The 17,314-nt window shown below is 37.1% G+C and overlaps 1 protein-coding gene across 7 annotated transcripts in view; it reads right to left on the reverse strand.

Annotated features, from left to right (window-relative positions):
- ARHGEF12 (Rho guanine nucleotide exchange factor 12) overlaps positions 1–17,314 on the reverse strand; it is a 188,955-nt gene that overhangs the window by 10,528 nt on the left and 161,113 nt on the right. For all 7 annotated transcript variants that reach the window (XM_043994775.1, XM_043994773.1, XM_043994778.1 and 4 more), the window contains 16 exons: positions 16,730–16,835; positions 16,207–16,416; positions 15,724–15,856; positions 14,665–14,700; positions 14,362–14,516; positions 11,312–11,458; positions 9,744–9,829; positions 7,884–8,009; positions 6,948–7,062; positions 4,523–4,623; positions 4,197–4,274; positions 2,824–2,899; positions 1,810–1,977; positions 1,277–1,364; positions 383–469; positions 193–272 (listed from right to left, as the gene is read on the reverse strand). In XM_043994775.1, coding sequence (XP_043850710.1) covers positions 193–272; positions 383–469; positions 1,277–1,364; positions 1,810–1,977; positions 2,824–2,899; positions 4,197–4,274; positions 4,523–4,623; positions 6,948–7,062; positions 7,884–8,009; positions 9,744–9,829; positions 11,312–11,458; positions 14,362–14,516; positions 14,665–14,700; positions 15,724–15,856; positions 16,207–16,416; positions 16,730–16,835 — 1,792 coding nt within the window. The remainder of the gene's footprint in view (positions 1–192; positions 273–382; positions 470–1,276; positions 1,365–1,809; positions 1,978–2,823; positions 2,900–4,196; positions 4,275–4,522; positions 4,624–6,947; positions 7,063–7,883; positions 8,010–9,743; positions 9,830–11,311; positions 11,459–14,361; positions 14,517–14,664; positions 14,701–15,723; positions 15,857–16,206; positions 16,417–16,729; positions 16,836–17,314) is intronic.

Raw genomic sequence — 17,314 nt, forward strand, 5'->3', positions numbered from 1 at the left:
CATTTCTAGCAAAGCTTATCATTCTCAACCGGAAGAATTCAAATGGAATCTCAATTGTATGGGCTACCCTAACAATCTTGCTGTGTTAGGTCAGTAGCCCAAATCTATGAACTACAGAGTCTTCAAAGACTACTTAAAAATTTAATAAGCTATACTGATCACACTTTTCCTTGAGCTAATAGTAAAGTTCACCTGGACTTTGAAGACTAGAGGTAGAAACACCATGTGATTCCTCCTTCAGCTTTGATGCTTCTTCTTCATCACGTTCCCCTCTGCAGAAAGATAAAAACCATCTTTCAGTACCATCAGGTACCTAACATCTCTGCACCAAAATGTACAAAATACAAAATCACAGTCATCAAAAATCAAAGCAAAAACTCACTCGCAAGGGGGTGAATCTGGCAGTGAGATGGACTTTGGGGACTGTTCCTTTACTGTCAGGGCCATCCTGCCAATCAAGTCCTGCCAGCTGCAGGAAGTTCCAAGAGGTTGTTGAGGTGGAGATGGAAGGTGCCACAAGGGAGGATGGAAGAAAAGAAGAGAAAAAATAAGGGAAAATGAAAAAAATTACATACAACACAACCAGGAAAAAGAAAGTAACTTTCAAATTTGCAAAAAGGAAATTTCTATGCCAGCAAAGTGCAGGTGCCAAAGTCATATCTCAACAAGAAAACTAACAGTAATATAGTAATCTATTTAAAGGCTCCACTAGTGACGTGAGGCAATTTTTTTTTTTTGGCACAGTGATGAGGGATAAGTGACTTGCCCAGGGTCACACAGGTAGTAAGTGCATGAGAGAATTTTTGGTGTTTTTTTTTTTTTTTTTTTTTTTTTTTTTTTTAGGCAACGGGGGTTAAGTGACTTGCCCACGGTCACACAGCTAGTAAATGTCAAGTGTCTGAGGCCGGATTTGAACTCAGGTACTCCTGAGTCCAGGGCCGGTGCTTTAACCACTGCGCCATCTAGCTGCCCCCGAGAGAATTTTTAAAAAGAAAATTTATGAACAGATTAAATTTAATTCAATAAACATTTATTAAAAACCTACTAAAATTTGGTTGCGGTGGGTGCTGGGAATACAAGGGCAATAAAACAAAACAATCCTTGCCCCAGAAGAGGATAAACTTCCTCAAAAATTGGAGTGGGAAAGATATTCAGTCTCCAGTCAGTGTTTTTGTAGTTCAACTGATTCTAGACAATAAAGCAGGTTTGTGAAATATTATGCTTTGAGACTAATAGAAATGTTAGGTAGAAAAATAAAGTTGAGACTGTCACTTACACTGCCTTTTCAGAAACTGTCTGTGCCACCAATTCATAAATTTGGGCTCCATTGTCTGACATAGAGATGACGAATAATGCTTTGTTATCTGGAAGAGAGAACAGGAAATGCTGATGTACTGATATTATTGAATCAAACATTATTACTGCATTGTACTTATTTTACATTGTAGATATGACATTCCAACTTCAACTATTCTAAACTCTTAAATATTCACTTATTTTACCTAAGACAAAAAAAGTTTCCTACTCTTCATGTATATAATGGCATGTGTTAAAAAAGCTCAGAGAATCTAGGCATCTCAAGTCTCTTGTGAGATATGTGTCACACACACACACACACACACACACACACACACACACAGACACGTAAATTGCTTCACTTTACAAATGGGAAACAAAGCTTGTGAAGTTTCACCACATTTACCCAAGGGCAGAATTTGATGACCCCTGCCCTAACTAGACAATATGTTATTTCTAAAGTCACTTTATAATGAACCATGAGTTGTAGTTTCTCCCAATGGAAATACTTGCCTGTTGCAACTTGTCGAACCAAAACGGTATTCAGTTTGATTACAGGGCTGAATGTGTGTTTGCTATCTGCTGTAGATGCTAGAATTTTACTATGACACCTCAACACCAGTCTATCATCCTGCTTTTGTAATAATACAAGGATGTCTTCCAGCAGCAATGTGTATAGATCTACAAAAGAGAAGGTACCATACATTTATACCCAACTTCATTGGGGAAAATAGCAGTATGATGATGTATGAGACCCAATAATCAGTTTGCTTCCTTAAAATAGCCAAAATTCACACAGCACTCAAAGAATTGCAAGGTATCTCCCTCAATAAATATTTAATAAGCACCTATTATATGCCAGACACTGTTTTAAGTATCAGGGATACATAAAGAGGCAAAAGGTACTCACTGCCTTCAAGGACCTCAGAATCTAATGGAGGAGCTCACATTCTGATTTATTATTTCATTTAAGCCTCAAAACAACACAGTAGATAAAGATTAAGTGACTTGCCCATAGTGAGTCATCAAGTGTTTGAGGCAAGATTCAAATTCATATCCCTAAGTCTATGTCAAAAACTTTAACCACTATGTCAAACTTCCCTTGCTTAGAAATGAAATGCTTACAAATATTTTTTAAAACAGTAATAATACTCGGGTAGAGATGGAATTGGATCATAGCAAAGCCCACTGCTTATCATCCCTGAATATTTATAGTAAGTGTTATATAAATGTTAGTTGTTAGCTATGGGCTTAGCACACAGTGCCTGGCACATTGTAAGGACTATATAACACATTTCAGAACTAACCAAAACAAATAAGCAATAAAACAACTCCTAAAAAAGAGATCTTCACATTTATAAGTTGTTCAAGGTAGCACTGCAATTTGACATTACTTGAAATCATGAACAAGAAGTCTCTTCTCCTCATGGGAATTTCACCTTCCTCTCAATTCCATTTCCATATTCCCATTCCCACAACTGGAAAAAAAAAAGCAAAAAACAACTGAAATAAAGAAATACAACCTACCAATAGTCTTATCTCTATTCACCTTCCATACCAATGGTCCTTCATGAATCATCTTCCTCTTTGTTAAATCCAAATTCTGTCAAAATGAAAAAAAAGCAAACCCAAGTGACTTCTTGGAACTCAGAGTAAGGTAATAATATTCTGCCAAAACTTGTACCTTCATTATTACCATCACCAGTGCAATATGTATATTCATTATTTAAATTCAAACTATCCATATAAAGCAGGCATTACTCTTTCTTTATTTTTAAATTTTTTTTTAAATTTATTTATTTATTTTTTTTATTTTAGTGAGGCAATTGGGGTTAAGTGACTTGCCCAGGGTCACACAGCTAGTGTTAAGTGTCTGAGGCCGGATTTGAACTCAGGTACTCCTGACTCCAGGGCCGGTGCTCTATCCACTTCGCCCCCTAGCTGCCCCATTACTCTTTCTAAATTAACTGAAAAAGGGACAAATAAGGTGGAATAATTAACACAAAATGACACAAAGGAATGGAGATACCTCAGAAAGCCATTGCAAGACCTGCTTTCTCAATCTTCTTATTACCATGAGCTAACTACTTTTTCAACTTGACTCTCATCATTAGCCAGTCACCAGATCCTGAATATATATGCTTGGTCCCATAAGGACCATTGTTCATACTCAGTCTAAAAAGCCTAGATGATCAAGAGGCTTCAAATAATACCAATTATTAGTATAAAAATCCTCATTTTGTCATTCACTTAGTCATGAAAGAAAAGTGTTAGGACAACAAAAAGAAGACAAACTCATTAAAACATGCTTAACCGTGAAGAGTTGTAGCACACAATGAAGTCTATTTTAAATACCTATTCAAGAGATCTACCTAAATTGGCTATATAGTGAGGGTAGCATTTAATGAAATTATATCTTTAAGGATACTCAAAAGTAGTCATGAAGAAATAATTTTGTAAACCAGAAGTAGTTTTTAGTATAGGTTTTGCCATTGACCATGGTCACATTTATACTAGTTGAGCTTTTTTGTGCTTTAGAAGTATCTAAAATATCCTGCCCAACCCAATAATGTGTGCAGTCCATTCAGTAAACAGCACTACTGAGCAAACTACAAACAATTTTTTTTTTAAAAATTCAATTATAATTAGCATCCCTGAGCTTCTTGGAAGCTTCCTCCATACTCTCACGTGCAAGAGTAGAGAGAACCATACAAACAGTCCTCTAAATTAGCTACCATCTCAATATGGTACAGAGGCTTAAAGGAACATCAAAAATACAAATGTAGACAATATGTCATGTCCTTTACGTGGTGGTAAATGCCAGCAAACCTTGATTACCTATCATTTTCCTGTTAAACCGAACCCTATGAAAACTATTAAGACCATGAGACCTCTCTCACCCTGAGCTCTTCAACATTTGGATACTCTGACAGCTTCAAGTTAGATGTATCGAGGCGGCGCTGATAATCTTCTAAGCGCTGGAAATGAGATAACATGGAGCAAGGGTTATTGCTTTAGTGAAGTAATGTTCACATAATGGTAGCATGACCTGCTGCTGTACCAGGGCACAGTGACCTTGATATACCAATTACAGAAACAAAGTCTTTCCCTCCAATTTTCCAATAACTAAAACCGGTGGTCCTTCAGGGATATCAGTTTCCTTTTTACCAGTCCCACCTTTTCTTCCCTTTGCTGCCCTTATAGCTGTGCATTTTTTGCTCTTTACCTGTTTGTTCTCTGCCTCCTTGACAGCTTGATTCACATAATTTAGGATCTGACGACAGTGATCTGCTGCTTTCTTCACCTTCTCTCTTTCCTTTGGTCGTTCTGAAATTGGGCAAGATAGAAAAAAACAAAATGATAGAAATTTGATGAGCAGATGGAAAATGGAATTTTATTTCAATCCATTAAGTCAATGCTCCAATACTTTGTTTTTTTTTTTCTACTGTGTTTAAAAATAATTTATTTGTAAGTCCAAAAAGGTCATGACAGTCTCAGTCAATGTCAAGTGACTAAACAGGTTTGAAAACATTTTGCTTTGCAGTAAAGCTATAAAAATAGCACAACAAAAGACCTCTGGCAACAGCATTATTTTAAACAATAAATAGGGTACAGAGTACCATGTATAAGGAACCATATTAATTTTAAGACACAATTGTTTGAAAAGTGCTATGAATCCAAATAACTCCATGAAAAGTATTTCATTGAATGTGAAATCAGATTTAAACAGAGAAAAAAATGGTTTACAAAATCCATATTACTAAAAAGAAATTCACTGTTTGTTATACTCTTGCTGAGAATTTAAGAGATGCTAAAATCGGTTATCAAAGTTATACTTCCCCAGACAACTACAATCCAGTCACAATGTATAAATATAGTAAAGCATAATATTTAATGGCATTTTTTAATAAGCCAAAATCCTACTTATACAATAAGAAGTATGCTATTTTTTCTAGGAAGAACTATAATTTTCAATTTCCTGATTTGTATATTCAAATTTCGAGGTATAACATTAGATGATCAAAAGTTTAACTGCACTAAATTATTTTAAAAGCTATAATCATATGACCTTAAAGGAAGACTGAAGAAAACTTTGTTTCAGTTTTCACCAAAGGAAAGTCAGTATTACAGTAAGTACTTTATGCATCTCTATAAAGCCTGAAGAGAATCAAAGAGCCATACATAGGCAATTGAACCTAGAAAGACCTTTAAAAAGAACATTTAGTCCAATGTTTCCCAATTACCATGACTTGGCAAATTTCCAACAATTCATAAAACATTTACTAACAAAAGACTATTACTTCTTAAAAATAGACTTGAAAAAGTTTCAAAAACTTACTCCTTTTCAGCAGCTTTCTATCTTCCCCTTCTAGCTACCCTAGACTCCCAAACTCTTCCCTTAAGGTATTTGAAATTGCCTAGAAGGGCCCTTGGCAGATAGTTCAAACAAATTACCAGTCTAACGTATAGTTTGGGAAATCCAACTATCTCCTCAGGACCTCCCTACTCCCCAAACTAATTTATAGACTAAGAAAATTTCCCTTGATCCTGGTGTAGCATGCACTACACAATATGAGTATATGACATTTTAAAGAGGCCACAAAGTAGACTAATATCTTGGTTGATAATCTTTCCATATTATTTGGTCAGCTGGTCAGTCAATATATACTTATTAGGTGCCTACTATATGACAGGCACTGTGCTAAGGGCCAGGGATAAAAAAAGAGGCAAAAGACAGTCCCTGAACTCAAGGAGCTTACAATCTAATGGTGGGGAAAAGCAAGCAAGCAAATAAGTACAAACAAGCTATATACATGATAAACAGGAAATAATTAAGAGAGGGAAGGCCCTAGAATTAAGAGAGATTGGTACAGATTTCCTGAAGAACAGAACTTCTGAGTGCTGTAGAGCCAAAATAAAATGTAACTAGAAAATGTTTAACAAAATCAATAAAAATACAATACATCAGAGATAATGTTAATTTGTGGTTTTCCAAGTCAATATGCAACCTAAAGGAGTCATTTCCATTTGAATTTGACACCTCTGCTATAAAAGATGGGATTTTAGATGGTATTTGAAGAAAGCCAGGGAAGCCAGAAGGCAGAGCTGAGGAAAAGCATTCTAGCATGGAGGAAATATCCAGTCAACAAATGGAGTGTCTTGTGTTAGGAACAGTCAGGAGGCCAATGTCACTGGATCAAAGAGTATATACTGGGGAATAAAGTGTAAAAAGATTGAAAAAGGGGTGGGGGGAGGGAAGGAGGCATATTATGAAGCGCTTTGAATACTGAACACAGCATTTCATATTTGATCCTTGAAGTGATAGAGAATCACTGGGGTGGAATAAATTGGGGATGGATTGAGGGGTGGAGGGTGACATTGTTGGTCTGGGAAAGAAAGAATTAGAGGTCACTGTATGAATGAAAAGTAAGGTTTGGTAAGAAAAAGCAAAGGGAAAAGAAGAGAAAGTAGAGCTAGTGCAGGGGAGATGGCCTGAGAGAGAACTGAGGGGGTCAAAGGATTAGAAGACTTGGTATGAGGTTTTATAAGGGAAAGCAGAAGGAAAACGAGTCTGCAGATAAGGGGGTGTCATGTGAGGCTAACAGGAGGTGGTATTTTATGACTTTTTCATTTAAGTGGCAATACTATACCTGTGTACTTAGCAATATTATCCAGCAGAAGGGGATATTTAGTGAGCCTCTGCATCTGAGTAGGAATAATATCCTTGAGCTGCAGTCGACGGCACAGTGGATTACTCTCAGCATCCTAAAATTAAATAGTATAAAATTAAACTAAAACTGCCACTTATATTAAAGCTACAATTACTTGAACACGTACCATCTACCTTTTCATAATATACATATCTATTATTCCACATTTCCAGTAATTAAGGCAAAAAATGCCAAGATTTATCACCAATATTTCACAAACCTCTTGTGTCTTTAATCAAATACAGAAAAAATAGCATCACTAAACCAATGACTTCCTTCCTACATTACAGATACCTGTTATCATTTGTAAGAAATTTAAGTGACTGTCTCTTAGGGACACTATCAATTTCATATTAAAAATTAAGAAACCATATGCCATTTTTCAAAATCAAACTACATTTTACAACATTTGACATTTCCTATTACAAATTAGTGATCTAAAGTGGTATTTTTTCATGGAAATGGGCACAGTACACAATGCATCTACATCATTCTCTTTCCCAAAGCATATGCCTACAATTGTTTTCTTGAGTTTTTTATTCTACTACTTTCAACTTAGTATCCTAATGGATGCAAACTATCTCCTGATCATACGTCAGTAGCACTGCTGAACATCTGTGGCAGGTGTCTTGATCCTGATATTAAATATTCTTTTTATCAAAGTATTAGTGACCACTTTACAATGTTAATATTCTGCCCTCCAGAAATGATTTAATGGAGATAATCCAGGGCTGGGAATAAATCTTGATATAAGGCCAATGCCAGACACAATTCTAATAAGTAATTTGATCTTAATTATACTCTTACTTTATCCTAGCTTTGTTAAGAACCAGAATTGGCACTAGCTCTTACTGCTGACTCAGCAACTCAATTCACCTGCACAAAAGTCTGGAATCGAGAGTCCTTTTTCTGACGAGACTTGATCATTTCCAGGGCAAAAGGCTGGTTACTACAGAAGGTAGCAGCTGCATGTTTCAACTTCTCCTCTCCTGCTCCACTGAACTGTGCCAAGAATGTAAGGAAAACAATAGAGAAAGGGAAAAAAGACAACACAAGGCAAAATGATGAACAACCAAAGTCCCTTTTGAGTGGAAGTATTTTCAAGTGATTATAGATATAGATTAACTACTTATTTACATGGCAGGGAGGAGAGAAACTTTCACCCATTAAAAATAATATCCTTTCCATTCCACTAAAATAATCAGGTCTTTTCTCACCATCTAAGATCTTGATCTCAAAAGATCAATTTGTCAATCAAGAAATATTTATTTAGAGAAATTCATAGATTAGTAGAGTTGAAAGGGACTTAAAGGATCATCTCCATTTAACTGTCATCTTAAAGGAAAGGAGACCCAAGTCCAGAGTGGGGTAAGTGACCTCTCAAAGATCTTACTTGACAGTCCCCTTTCTGTCAATGACATATAACTAAAATGCACAGAAAAGCTAGTTCTTCACTAGCATGGAACACCAAGTGTATTTGCTGCTGTTCTGGGGAAGACGAAACATAAATGTAAGGTGACAAAGTTAAAATTTACCTAGGTAGTAACACTGTTGCTAACCATCTTTGTAAACTATTTCAGGTATCCTTCGCTGGCTCATCATCCACAGCAGGTCCTAACTATGGGTTCTGCACAGGCGGCCTTCTTGCTTCCCTCTAGACTCTCTTTTGGTAACCCAATCAGTTTGCATGGACTAACAATTATTATCTCAATGAAGACAACTCCCAGATGGACAAATTTTGCTGCCATCCCTCCTCTGACCTCACTATCGTTCCACTAAATCCTTTCCTATCCAAAGAGTTTTCTTTTAGACTGCACTGAGTTACTACCTTCTGCACGAAGCCTTTCCTGATCCTCATATTCTTCTTGCTACCTTCCTCTCTAAGGTTACCTAGAATTAGCTTTATTTTGCATATACCTATCTGTGTGGTTGTGGTCTCCCTTGTAAGAATGCAAGTTATTGAAGGGAAGGGACTGTTATGCTTTTATTTCATTGAGGCAGCTGGTGGTGCTGTGGAGGGAGTCCTGGGCCTGGAGTCAGGAAAACCTCAGTTCAAATTTGGCTTCAGAAACTCACTAGCTGTGTAACTTTGAGTAAGTCATTTCAACTCTATTTGCCTCAGTTTCCTCACTATAAAATGGGGATAATAAAAACAACTACCTCACAGAGTTACTGTAGTCTCAAAAGGGATAATATTTGTAAAATAGTTAGCACAGTGCCTGTCATGCAGCAGATATAAATGCCTACTTTCCCCATCACCTCCATCCCCTACCCACCCCCACTTTATCCCTAGCACCTAGCACAGAGCTTATAAAACAGCAGATGTTTAATAAGTGCTTGTCAGTTGACTGGTTTTGCTATTTCCTTCCCTATATTTTAAACAGGGTGAAGTTATATTCATTTTTAAATTGTTGGGATAGTGAGAATATATCAACATACATACTCTAGGTATATATACAGGTCTTGATGGAATGTAGGAATTGGAGTCATGCCGCTGATATACAATTTTAGCCAACCTATTCATTTTACACCATACCCTTTAGAAGACAAATAACTCATCTCTTTAGATAAATGAAAAATAGCACAGTTTGAGTACTTAATGTGACACAACCAACGGAGTTCAGGTTTATAAAGTATGGCAGCTTGCATATTTTAGGAAAGGTTATATTTGCTTAACTTCCATTGTGATTACAAATCAATTGGTTCTAGAAATATTCAGAGTAAAAATATTTTTACCCAGATCAATAAATCTTCTCCAATCTCATCAATTACTGAAGTCTCATTCCTCTTCCGAACAGCCTTCATTTGTTCATTCAACCCAACTTAAAAAAACAAAAGGAAAAAAAAATAATTCTCAACTTAATCATAAGTTTAAACTCCAACAAATATTTATTAAAGGTCAAATATATGCTCGGCTATAATCTGGGAGAGACAACAATTAAATAAGATATTTTCCCTCACTGAGCACACAATATAGGGGAGTGGGAAGAAATGTTAATGAAATACACACAGAAAAAAGATGATATCTATGCCAAATGCATAAGAGAGGCACAAACCAAGTGCTATGTGAGGTCTGAAGAGGTAAAGATTATTACTGAATTGGAGAGGAGGGTGACTAGGGAAGTCTTAATGAGATAGTCTTCTGAGCTGGGCCTTAAAGAATGGTTAGGATTTTGTAGGCTGGGGGTAGGTGGATAGAAAAACAGCATTATTTCATGTAGGGGCAACAGCATGAATAAAGGAAAGGAAGTAGGTCTGCATGGCATGTACATAGTTTTGTGTGTGTGTCTGTGTGTGTGTGTGTGTGTGTGTGTGTAGTACATATAAAGGGAAGTAGTGAGAGGTAATAACAGAAAAGTAGAGTGTTGCCGGGTTTTGGAAAGCCAAGCTAAGAAGTTTTAACTTTATTCTGTAGGTAAACTTTAACTTTACATATAGGTAATGGGGAACTTATGAAGCATTTTGAGCAGAAGACTAACACGATCAAGTTGGCAAATAAGATTATATGGCAACAGCAGAAAGGACAGAATGTAAAGAGTTGATACACAAAGGAGGACAAAAGTACATTGCAATAAGGGCCTGTACTAGGGTAATAATAGAGAGAACAGAGTGAAGAGAATGAACTGAAAGAATCTGACAACTGACTGGCTGGATGAGAAGGGTGAAAAGCCAGTCATATCAAAACCAAGGTTCTAAACATGGATGGAGGTGCCACTGACAAAGATAAAAGAAACAAATGTATGGGGAGAGCAACTAAACTTAGCTTTATATACCTATGTCAGTTTGTTGTATACCTGGGATATACACGTGGAAGCATACTGTTTACAGGTTGAGATATAAGACTCAAAAGAAAGATCAGGGCTTGAGACAGAAATTTGGGAGTGATTTTCATAGAGGTTATTAGTTGAAGCCATCAGAATATGATGGATTACTAATGGATACAGTGCAGGAGAACAAATAAAAGAGCTGAAGAGAGAATTTGATGGAAATATTAGCATCAGATTTATTTCACCTTGGATTTTCAGAGTAGCTTCTCCCTTTTAAAAACAGAATCTGCACATTAATTAACAAATCTAGTCATCAATAAGCATCTATGGAATATATTGTTAGGGATAAATTCCACAGTAAAATACTCTTCCTAAAAACTGCTTTATATGCACTAGAATTTAACCAAAAGGACACACTGCTCAAATCAAAAGGTTTCTCTTTATAGATGTGCTCGTTTCTTTCCGGGTGGCATCTTCCTGTGTTTCATACTCTGCGCCCTGCAGCCCCAGTGATCATGCTGTGTTAGTCTCTCTTACCGTGAAGCTGAAGAATCTCTTCCAGGTTAGAGAAGATTCTTCTCAATTCTGACGTTGATAGAATCCCCTCTCGGGACACTCGCTGGTAGAATACCTGATCTAGAACCTTCAGGGTACGGACGTGAGCTCGCTCAGTGTAAAACAACTCTGCACGGGAAAGAAAGGGTGATTTCAGTGGAGAAATGGTCCTATGATGCCATGCAAGGTTTCTAGCAGAAGTCGGGGCTCAGGAAGGATGTAGTTATGGAATATAGAATTCCATTTAGAGAGGATATATCTATTTTAAGCTGTTTATTCACACTGGCTCGGGTAAACACCTATTTGATGTCACAAGCCACAGAAGACCTGAGCTAACTATTCCATGTCTTGCATAATCTAGGTGACCTTGGGGAAGGCAATAAGCCTCTCTGAGCCTCAGTCTCCCTATCTGCAAGCTGGGATGATGCAAAGGAGTCCTTTAATCAGAATCTACCATTTATTAGTCATGTGATATTAGGCAAGGAAATTTACCTTCCTGAGACCCAGTTTCCTGATGTTATATAAAATTGAATAATGTATAGATATGTGATAAAATAATGGAATTTGGCAGATGCTCAGGGGACCCACCTGACTGATTCGGTATTATCCGAATTGGGTGAGAATGAGAAACTGACTAAGTACCTACTTGGGGATGATTAGATGGAGGCCACACCTGGTCAGCCCTGAGTGACATGTTGGCGTACTACTGACTTCAGCAGGGGACCACTCTCAGCCAACCAGCTTGAAGGACCTCCCCTTTCGGGGAGGGAGAGAGAAAGTAGGAGAGAAAGTAGCTATGAGAAGCTCTCTTTCCTTCTGGTGAGCTTCCGGAGTGTATCGGCGAGGGACTAAACAGCTGACTCTCATTGAAAAACTACAGACCCCAGGTGGTGAGTGGAAGTGAAGCCAGCTCTTCAAGCTAGCTGAGCGGGAAGCGAGTTTGCGGTTTGAGTCAAGTCTTTGCTAGAGCCAGGGAGCTTATTCTTTTTTCTCTTCCTCTATTCCCTTGTCCCTGGCTTTATTAACTTCACCTTTGTTGTAAATTCTGTTCCCATTAATAAAACCTGGTTTGTTTGTGGAAAAGAGGCTGTTAATCTCCTTTCTTATTAGCCTGGGAGAATTAACTAAAAAAGGCAGTTTGTAAGGGAGGAAACTTTGGACCTAGAGGTCTCTCATTATTTTCTGAACCCTAATATTACAGTAAGCCACCCAATTAACTCTCCCCATAATAAATTTGGCCCTCACAGATAGCATTTGGTAAACTTTAAAACAATCAACAATAATAATACTATAATCTGTAATATAAAGATGGAAATTATAGTACTTCCACTGCCAACCCTGAAAGAGTTGTTTTAAGGATCAAATGGAATCATTCACATGAAAGAAATTATCAGGTAAGGTAAGAACAGCTAGATGGCGAGGTGATACAACACCAGCCCCAAAGTCAGAAAGACTTATCTTCTTGAGTCCAAACCTGGACTCAGAAACTTACTAGATGTGTGACCCTGTTCGCTGTTAACTAGCTGTTAACCCTATTTGCTTCAGTTTCCTCATCTATAAAATGAGTTGGAGAAGATAATGGCAAGCCACTCCAGAATTGTTGCCAAGAAAACCCCAAATGGGGTCACCAAGAGAGTCAGACACAACTGAAAAATGACTGAACAACAGCAAAAAACATAAGGTACCTGAGTACGGACTATTAGGGAGAGAGAGGAACTGGACCTGTGATTTCAGTGTCCTGGCCAACTCTAAGGTGAGGAAACTAACTCTGCCGAATGAAGTTGACAACTTCTCTACAACTTGTTATCTTAGAAAAGTTCCCAGAGCACAAGGGGTTAAATGACCTGCCCAGTGTCTCACCTAAATGTTCTGAGCCTAGTGAGGTGGGACTGAGGCCAGGTTTTCCTGGCTTTGAGGCCAGATCTCTTTTCCTTAAACCAAAAGGCCTCTCCTAGTGACAAGGAGGAAGTACCATTCTAGAATTTTGAACTTTTAAGCTAATAATAATCAAGGACACTTACTGTAATTAACTTTTTAACAGAACACCACTGCTCGATCAAAACTTTAGCACCATCAATTTATGGGTTTTGCCATCAAACTTAAGTCCCATAATTATTATGGTTAAAAGACTATACTATAGTTAGAAGGCTTGTGATTTTATCATATCAGGTGCTCCATGGTGAACATTCCTCCATGCTTAAGTAGACGGTCTTCACAGAAAAGGTCATTACCTAGATGGGGGAGGGGGAGGAATGAACCTCATGGTAAAATGTCTTCTTGTAGAGACAAAATTAAGTAATATTTGTAAAATACTTAATACAGTGCCTGGCACATAGGACGCACTATGTAAAAGTTATTCCTCTTATTGTTGCTGTTGTTGTTACAACAGGAGTCTTTTTTCACTTGAAGCAGAAAATCTACCTTATTCTAGTTATGCTCTAAAGGTGGTGGATAGTCTGTTATATGCTTGCCACAAATACATAGTCTAGTGGTTAAAGTACCATATAATGATGCAGAAGGCCTCCAATATACACTCCTATTACCAATGTGTCCCTAATTAAGCCCCTCCCAAGGTCTCAGCCACTTCTTTTTTTTTTTTTTTGGTGAATCAATTGGGGTTAAGTGACTTGCCCAGGGTCACACAGCTAGTAAGTATCAAGTGTCTGGAGGCAGAATTGAACTCAGGTCCTCCTGAATCCAGGGCCAGTGCTCCATCCACTGCGCCACCGAGCTGTTCCACTAAGCCACTTCTATAAAAATGAGGATAATGATACTTTATCTGCCTGAAGGCACAGGACTAGAGCAGATGATCACTTAAGGTCACTTCCTGCTATATGATCTACAAATATCTGTATTCTGAAGGCTGATTAATAATAATCAAAGATTTTAAAATGGAAAGTACTTTTGGGGTTCATCTTGTCTAACCTTATTTTATGAGGCTAGAGGAGACTGATAAAAGACCAAGGATGAAGAATGTGCTTTATTCCTACAGAACATGATAAAAGGTCAAGAAGAAAAGTGATTAAACTTACCATTGATCACTTCCTGCCGTTTGATTTCACAAGGTTTTAGCCCTAGTAGCACCTCTCTGCTAACAAGCTGCTGCCAATTTGGTGGATCTGTTTCTAAGTCATTTTCAAACTGTTCATCTTCACTCTGACTTTCTCCAAAAGCTATACTATCAAGCCTAGAAGAGAGAAAGTCAAACTTACTTAAGATCTAATCAGTGAATATAGATACAAAATGGATTTTTAAAACAGTAGCAATTAGCTATATTAAAATGTATCTATCTTAATATATGTCTTTGCCAAAAGCTTTTTAAAATGAGTACTCACTTTCGAAAAGATTTTGGTGTTCCATGTTCAGGTAACCTAAACAATAAAAAAAAAAAAAGATAACATGAAAAAATAGAGGACGCTATTAATAGCAAGTGAGTAGAACCAGGAGAACCAATTTATACCATGACTATAATGCAAAGGAAAATTAACTTCTGATAATGGCCCTGACCAATCAATACAAGGACTTACTTCTGCAGAGAAGTAATGGAGTAAAGGTGGAGAATGAGCTATATATTTTTAATCATGGTGAGTGTATGACATTGCTTTGCTTGAATAGACTTGTGTTACCAGAAAGTGCTTTTCCTGGAGGAAGAAATGTTGATAGGTGATGTTAATGGTGAAAGAAAGAGAGGAAGGGAGGGAGGGAGGAAGGAAGGGAAGAAGGAAGGAAAAGCAATAATGCAAAACCAAAGAAATAAAAAGAGAAAAGCATAAAGAAGTTCAGAAGGAGAAAGACAATCAGGACAGTTTTGTTACTATTATGTTAAATTTAATGTAGACTTAAATCTATGTAATGGAAATTCACAATTTCATATTCATTTTCTATTCTTTGAATACTGAAATGCTCGATATGTGGTCAAGTTAATTAAAAAAAAAATGATGACAGAATGGGGGCAGCTAGGTGGCGCAGTGGATAAAGCACTGGCCCTGGATTCAGGAGATCCTGAGTTCAAATCTGGTCTCAGACTTGACACTTACTACCTGTGTGACCTTGAGCAAGTCACTTAACCCTCGTTGCCCCCCCCCCCAAAACAATGGTGACAGAAAAAGAAATGTATCTCATACATTCAGTTAAAGTAAAGGCTAAGTCATCAATGAGATAATCAATTTTCCTAAATATTATAATAGTTTAACAGTATCTTTTCTTAGAATTTGGACTTCTTATTCTAGTTACTAGTTCAATTTGAAAGATAATTTCCAAAAGGCTACTTGTGAGGAAGACTGAAATAATTCATCAAGTCATATCTGTACATTTATTTATATAAAAAGATCCTAACTGTTCCTAAGCAATTGAACAATGCCTTAAATCCTCAAAGACTGAGTGTCCAGCATTACCTTTCTACTTCACCTTCCTCCTCCTGCAATTGGTCTAATGGTGGAGCTGGGAAATCAAAGACTGTATTGGGAGTCCGTGGTGTACCATCTGTAGAATCTCCAGAAGCTGGTGCTTCTCCAATCTGTTTTGACCCTGAAGAGAGAAATCAAGCATTTCAGTGGCACTTGTACTAACCAAAGCAACACTTTTGTCAGTTATACATTTCTTTTAAAGGAACTCAATCTAATCTTCAAAAACATATGAAGAGTTGGGATCAAGAAAGATCTAAGTTATTAAATTCTACCCTGAGTAACTTGGACAACAATTTCTAAGGCTTATGAATAGTCCAGATTTGAGCAACTCAAAAGTTACTTCTTTCTGATAAATAAGAAAAAATTCAAACTAAGTAATATGAGGTGGAATTACTTTCTGATTACTATAACCTGACAGAAAACTATAACAACCAACATTCTGAAGTATGTTGCTCTATATCACCAACTTACCCTCATTCTCTTTCCCTCCTTCTTGGGAGGCACTAGTCCCTGAAGTCAAAGAAGACATGGGATTAGCAGGCATATATGTAATATCTGCTACATCACTGGAGGTCCCGCTCTGGCGCAACTTGGCAGAGTCCTGAGGTTCAGGACTCACTGATGAGGGTGTAGATAAGTGCTTGGGATGGCGTTGCTTTTGTAGTTCCATGGCTCTGCCAACTGAACAGACAGAAACTAATTAGAAATCAAGGAGGTCACTGTTGAAATTCTGATTTTTGCTAATTCAAGTAAGTATTTTCTCAATAAAAGTGAAAATGAATTTTATATAAATATCACATTTTATATGACCCCCCCCAAAAGGGATGAAAATCTATATGCAAAAATATATCAAGTGTTTACATATTCACCTATACATGTTATTTGGATTGATCTCACTTTTAATTCCTCTCTGATAATTTATTCTAATGAAATAAACATCTGATTTGCCAAGTGGCAAACAATGGAGAATGGAGCATTTTGAAAACCAACATACTTGCACTGCTATCATGACGGCTTGGCCTCCGTGGGGGTCCTAAAATGCTTGGGAATCCTCTTCTCTTCACTTTTTCTTCGCCTTCCCTATCTTTCTTTATACTTTGCTATAGGCAACAAAAACAAAGAATTAAAAAACATATCACATTTTTTAAAGGGTCTATTTTCTCTTGGTCCTTGTAAATAAAAATACATTCTCAAAATCTAAGTAAAAATTAAAAGGATTATAAAGGCTTGGATACATTAACTTATCATTTACTTATATTAAAGAATAAAGTATTTAAATAATGTAGACAGATCCGCTGATCATTTAAATAAGTTATTTACAACAGTACTAATGAGGCCATATTATAGGATGATCTTTTGATGTTACAGATTGATTTTGCTTCATATGCTGTATCCATATGTTAGAATACAAGGCTCGGGGCAGCTAGGTGGCACAGTGGATATAGCACCAGCCCTGGAGTCAGGAGTACCTGAGTTCAAATCTGACCTCAGACACTTAACACTTACTAGCTGTGTGACCCTGGGCAAGTCACTTAACCCCAAATGCCTCACTTAAAAAAAAAATACAAGGCTCCTTGAT

This window comes from Dromiciops gliroides, chromosome 3 (assembly GCF_019393635.1).
Source record: "Dromiciops gliroides isolate mDroGli1 chromosome 3, mDroGli1.pri, whole genome shotgun sequence".
In the NCBI taxonomy this organism is placed as follows: domain Eukaryota; kingdom Metazoa; phylum Chordata; class Mammalia; order Microbiotheria; family Microbiotheriidae; genus Dromiciops; species Dromiciops gliroides.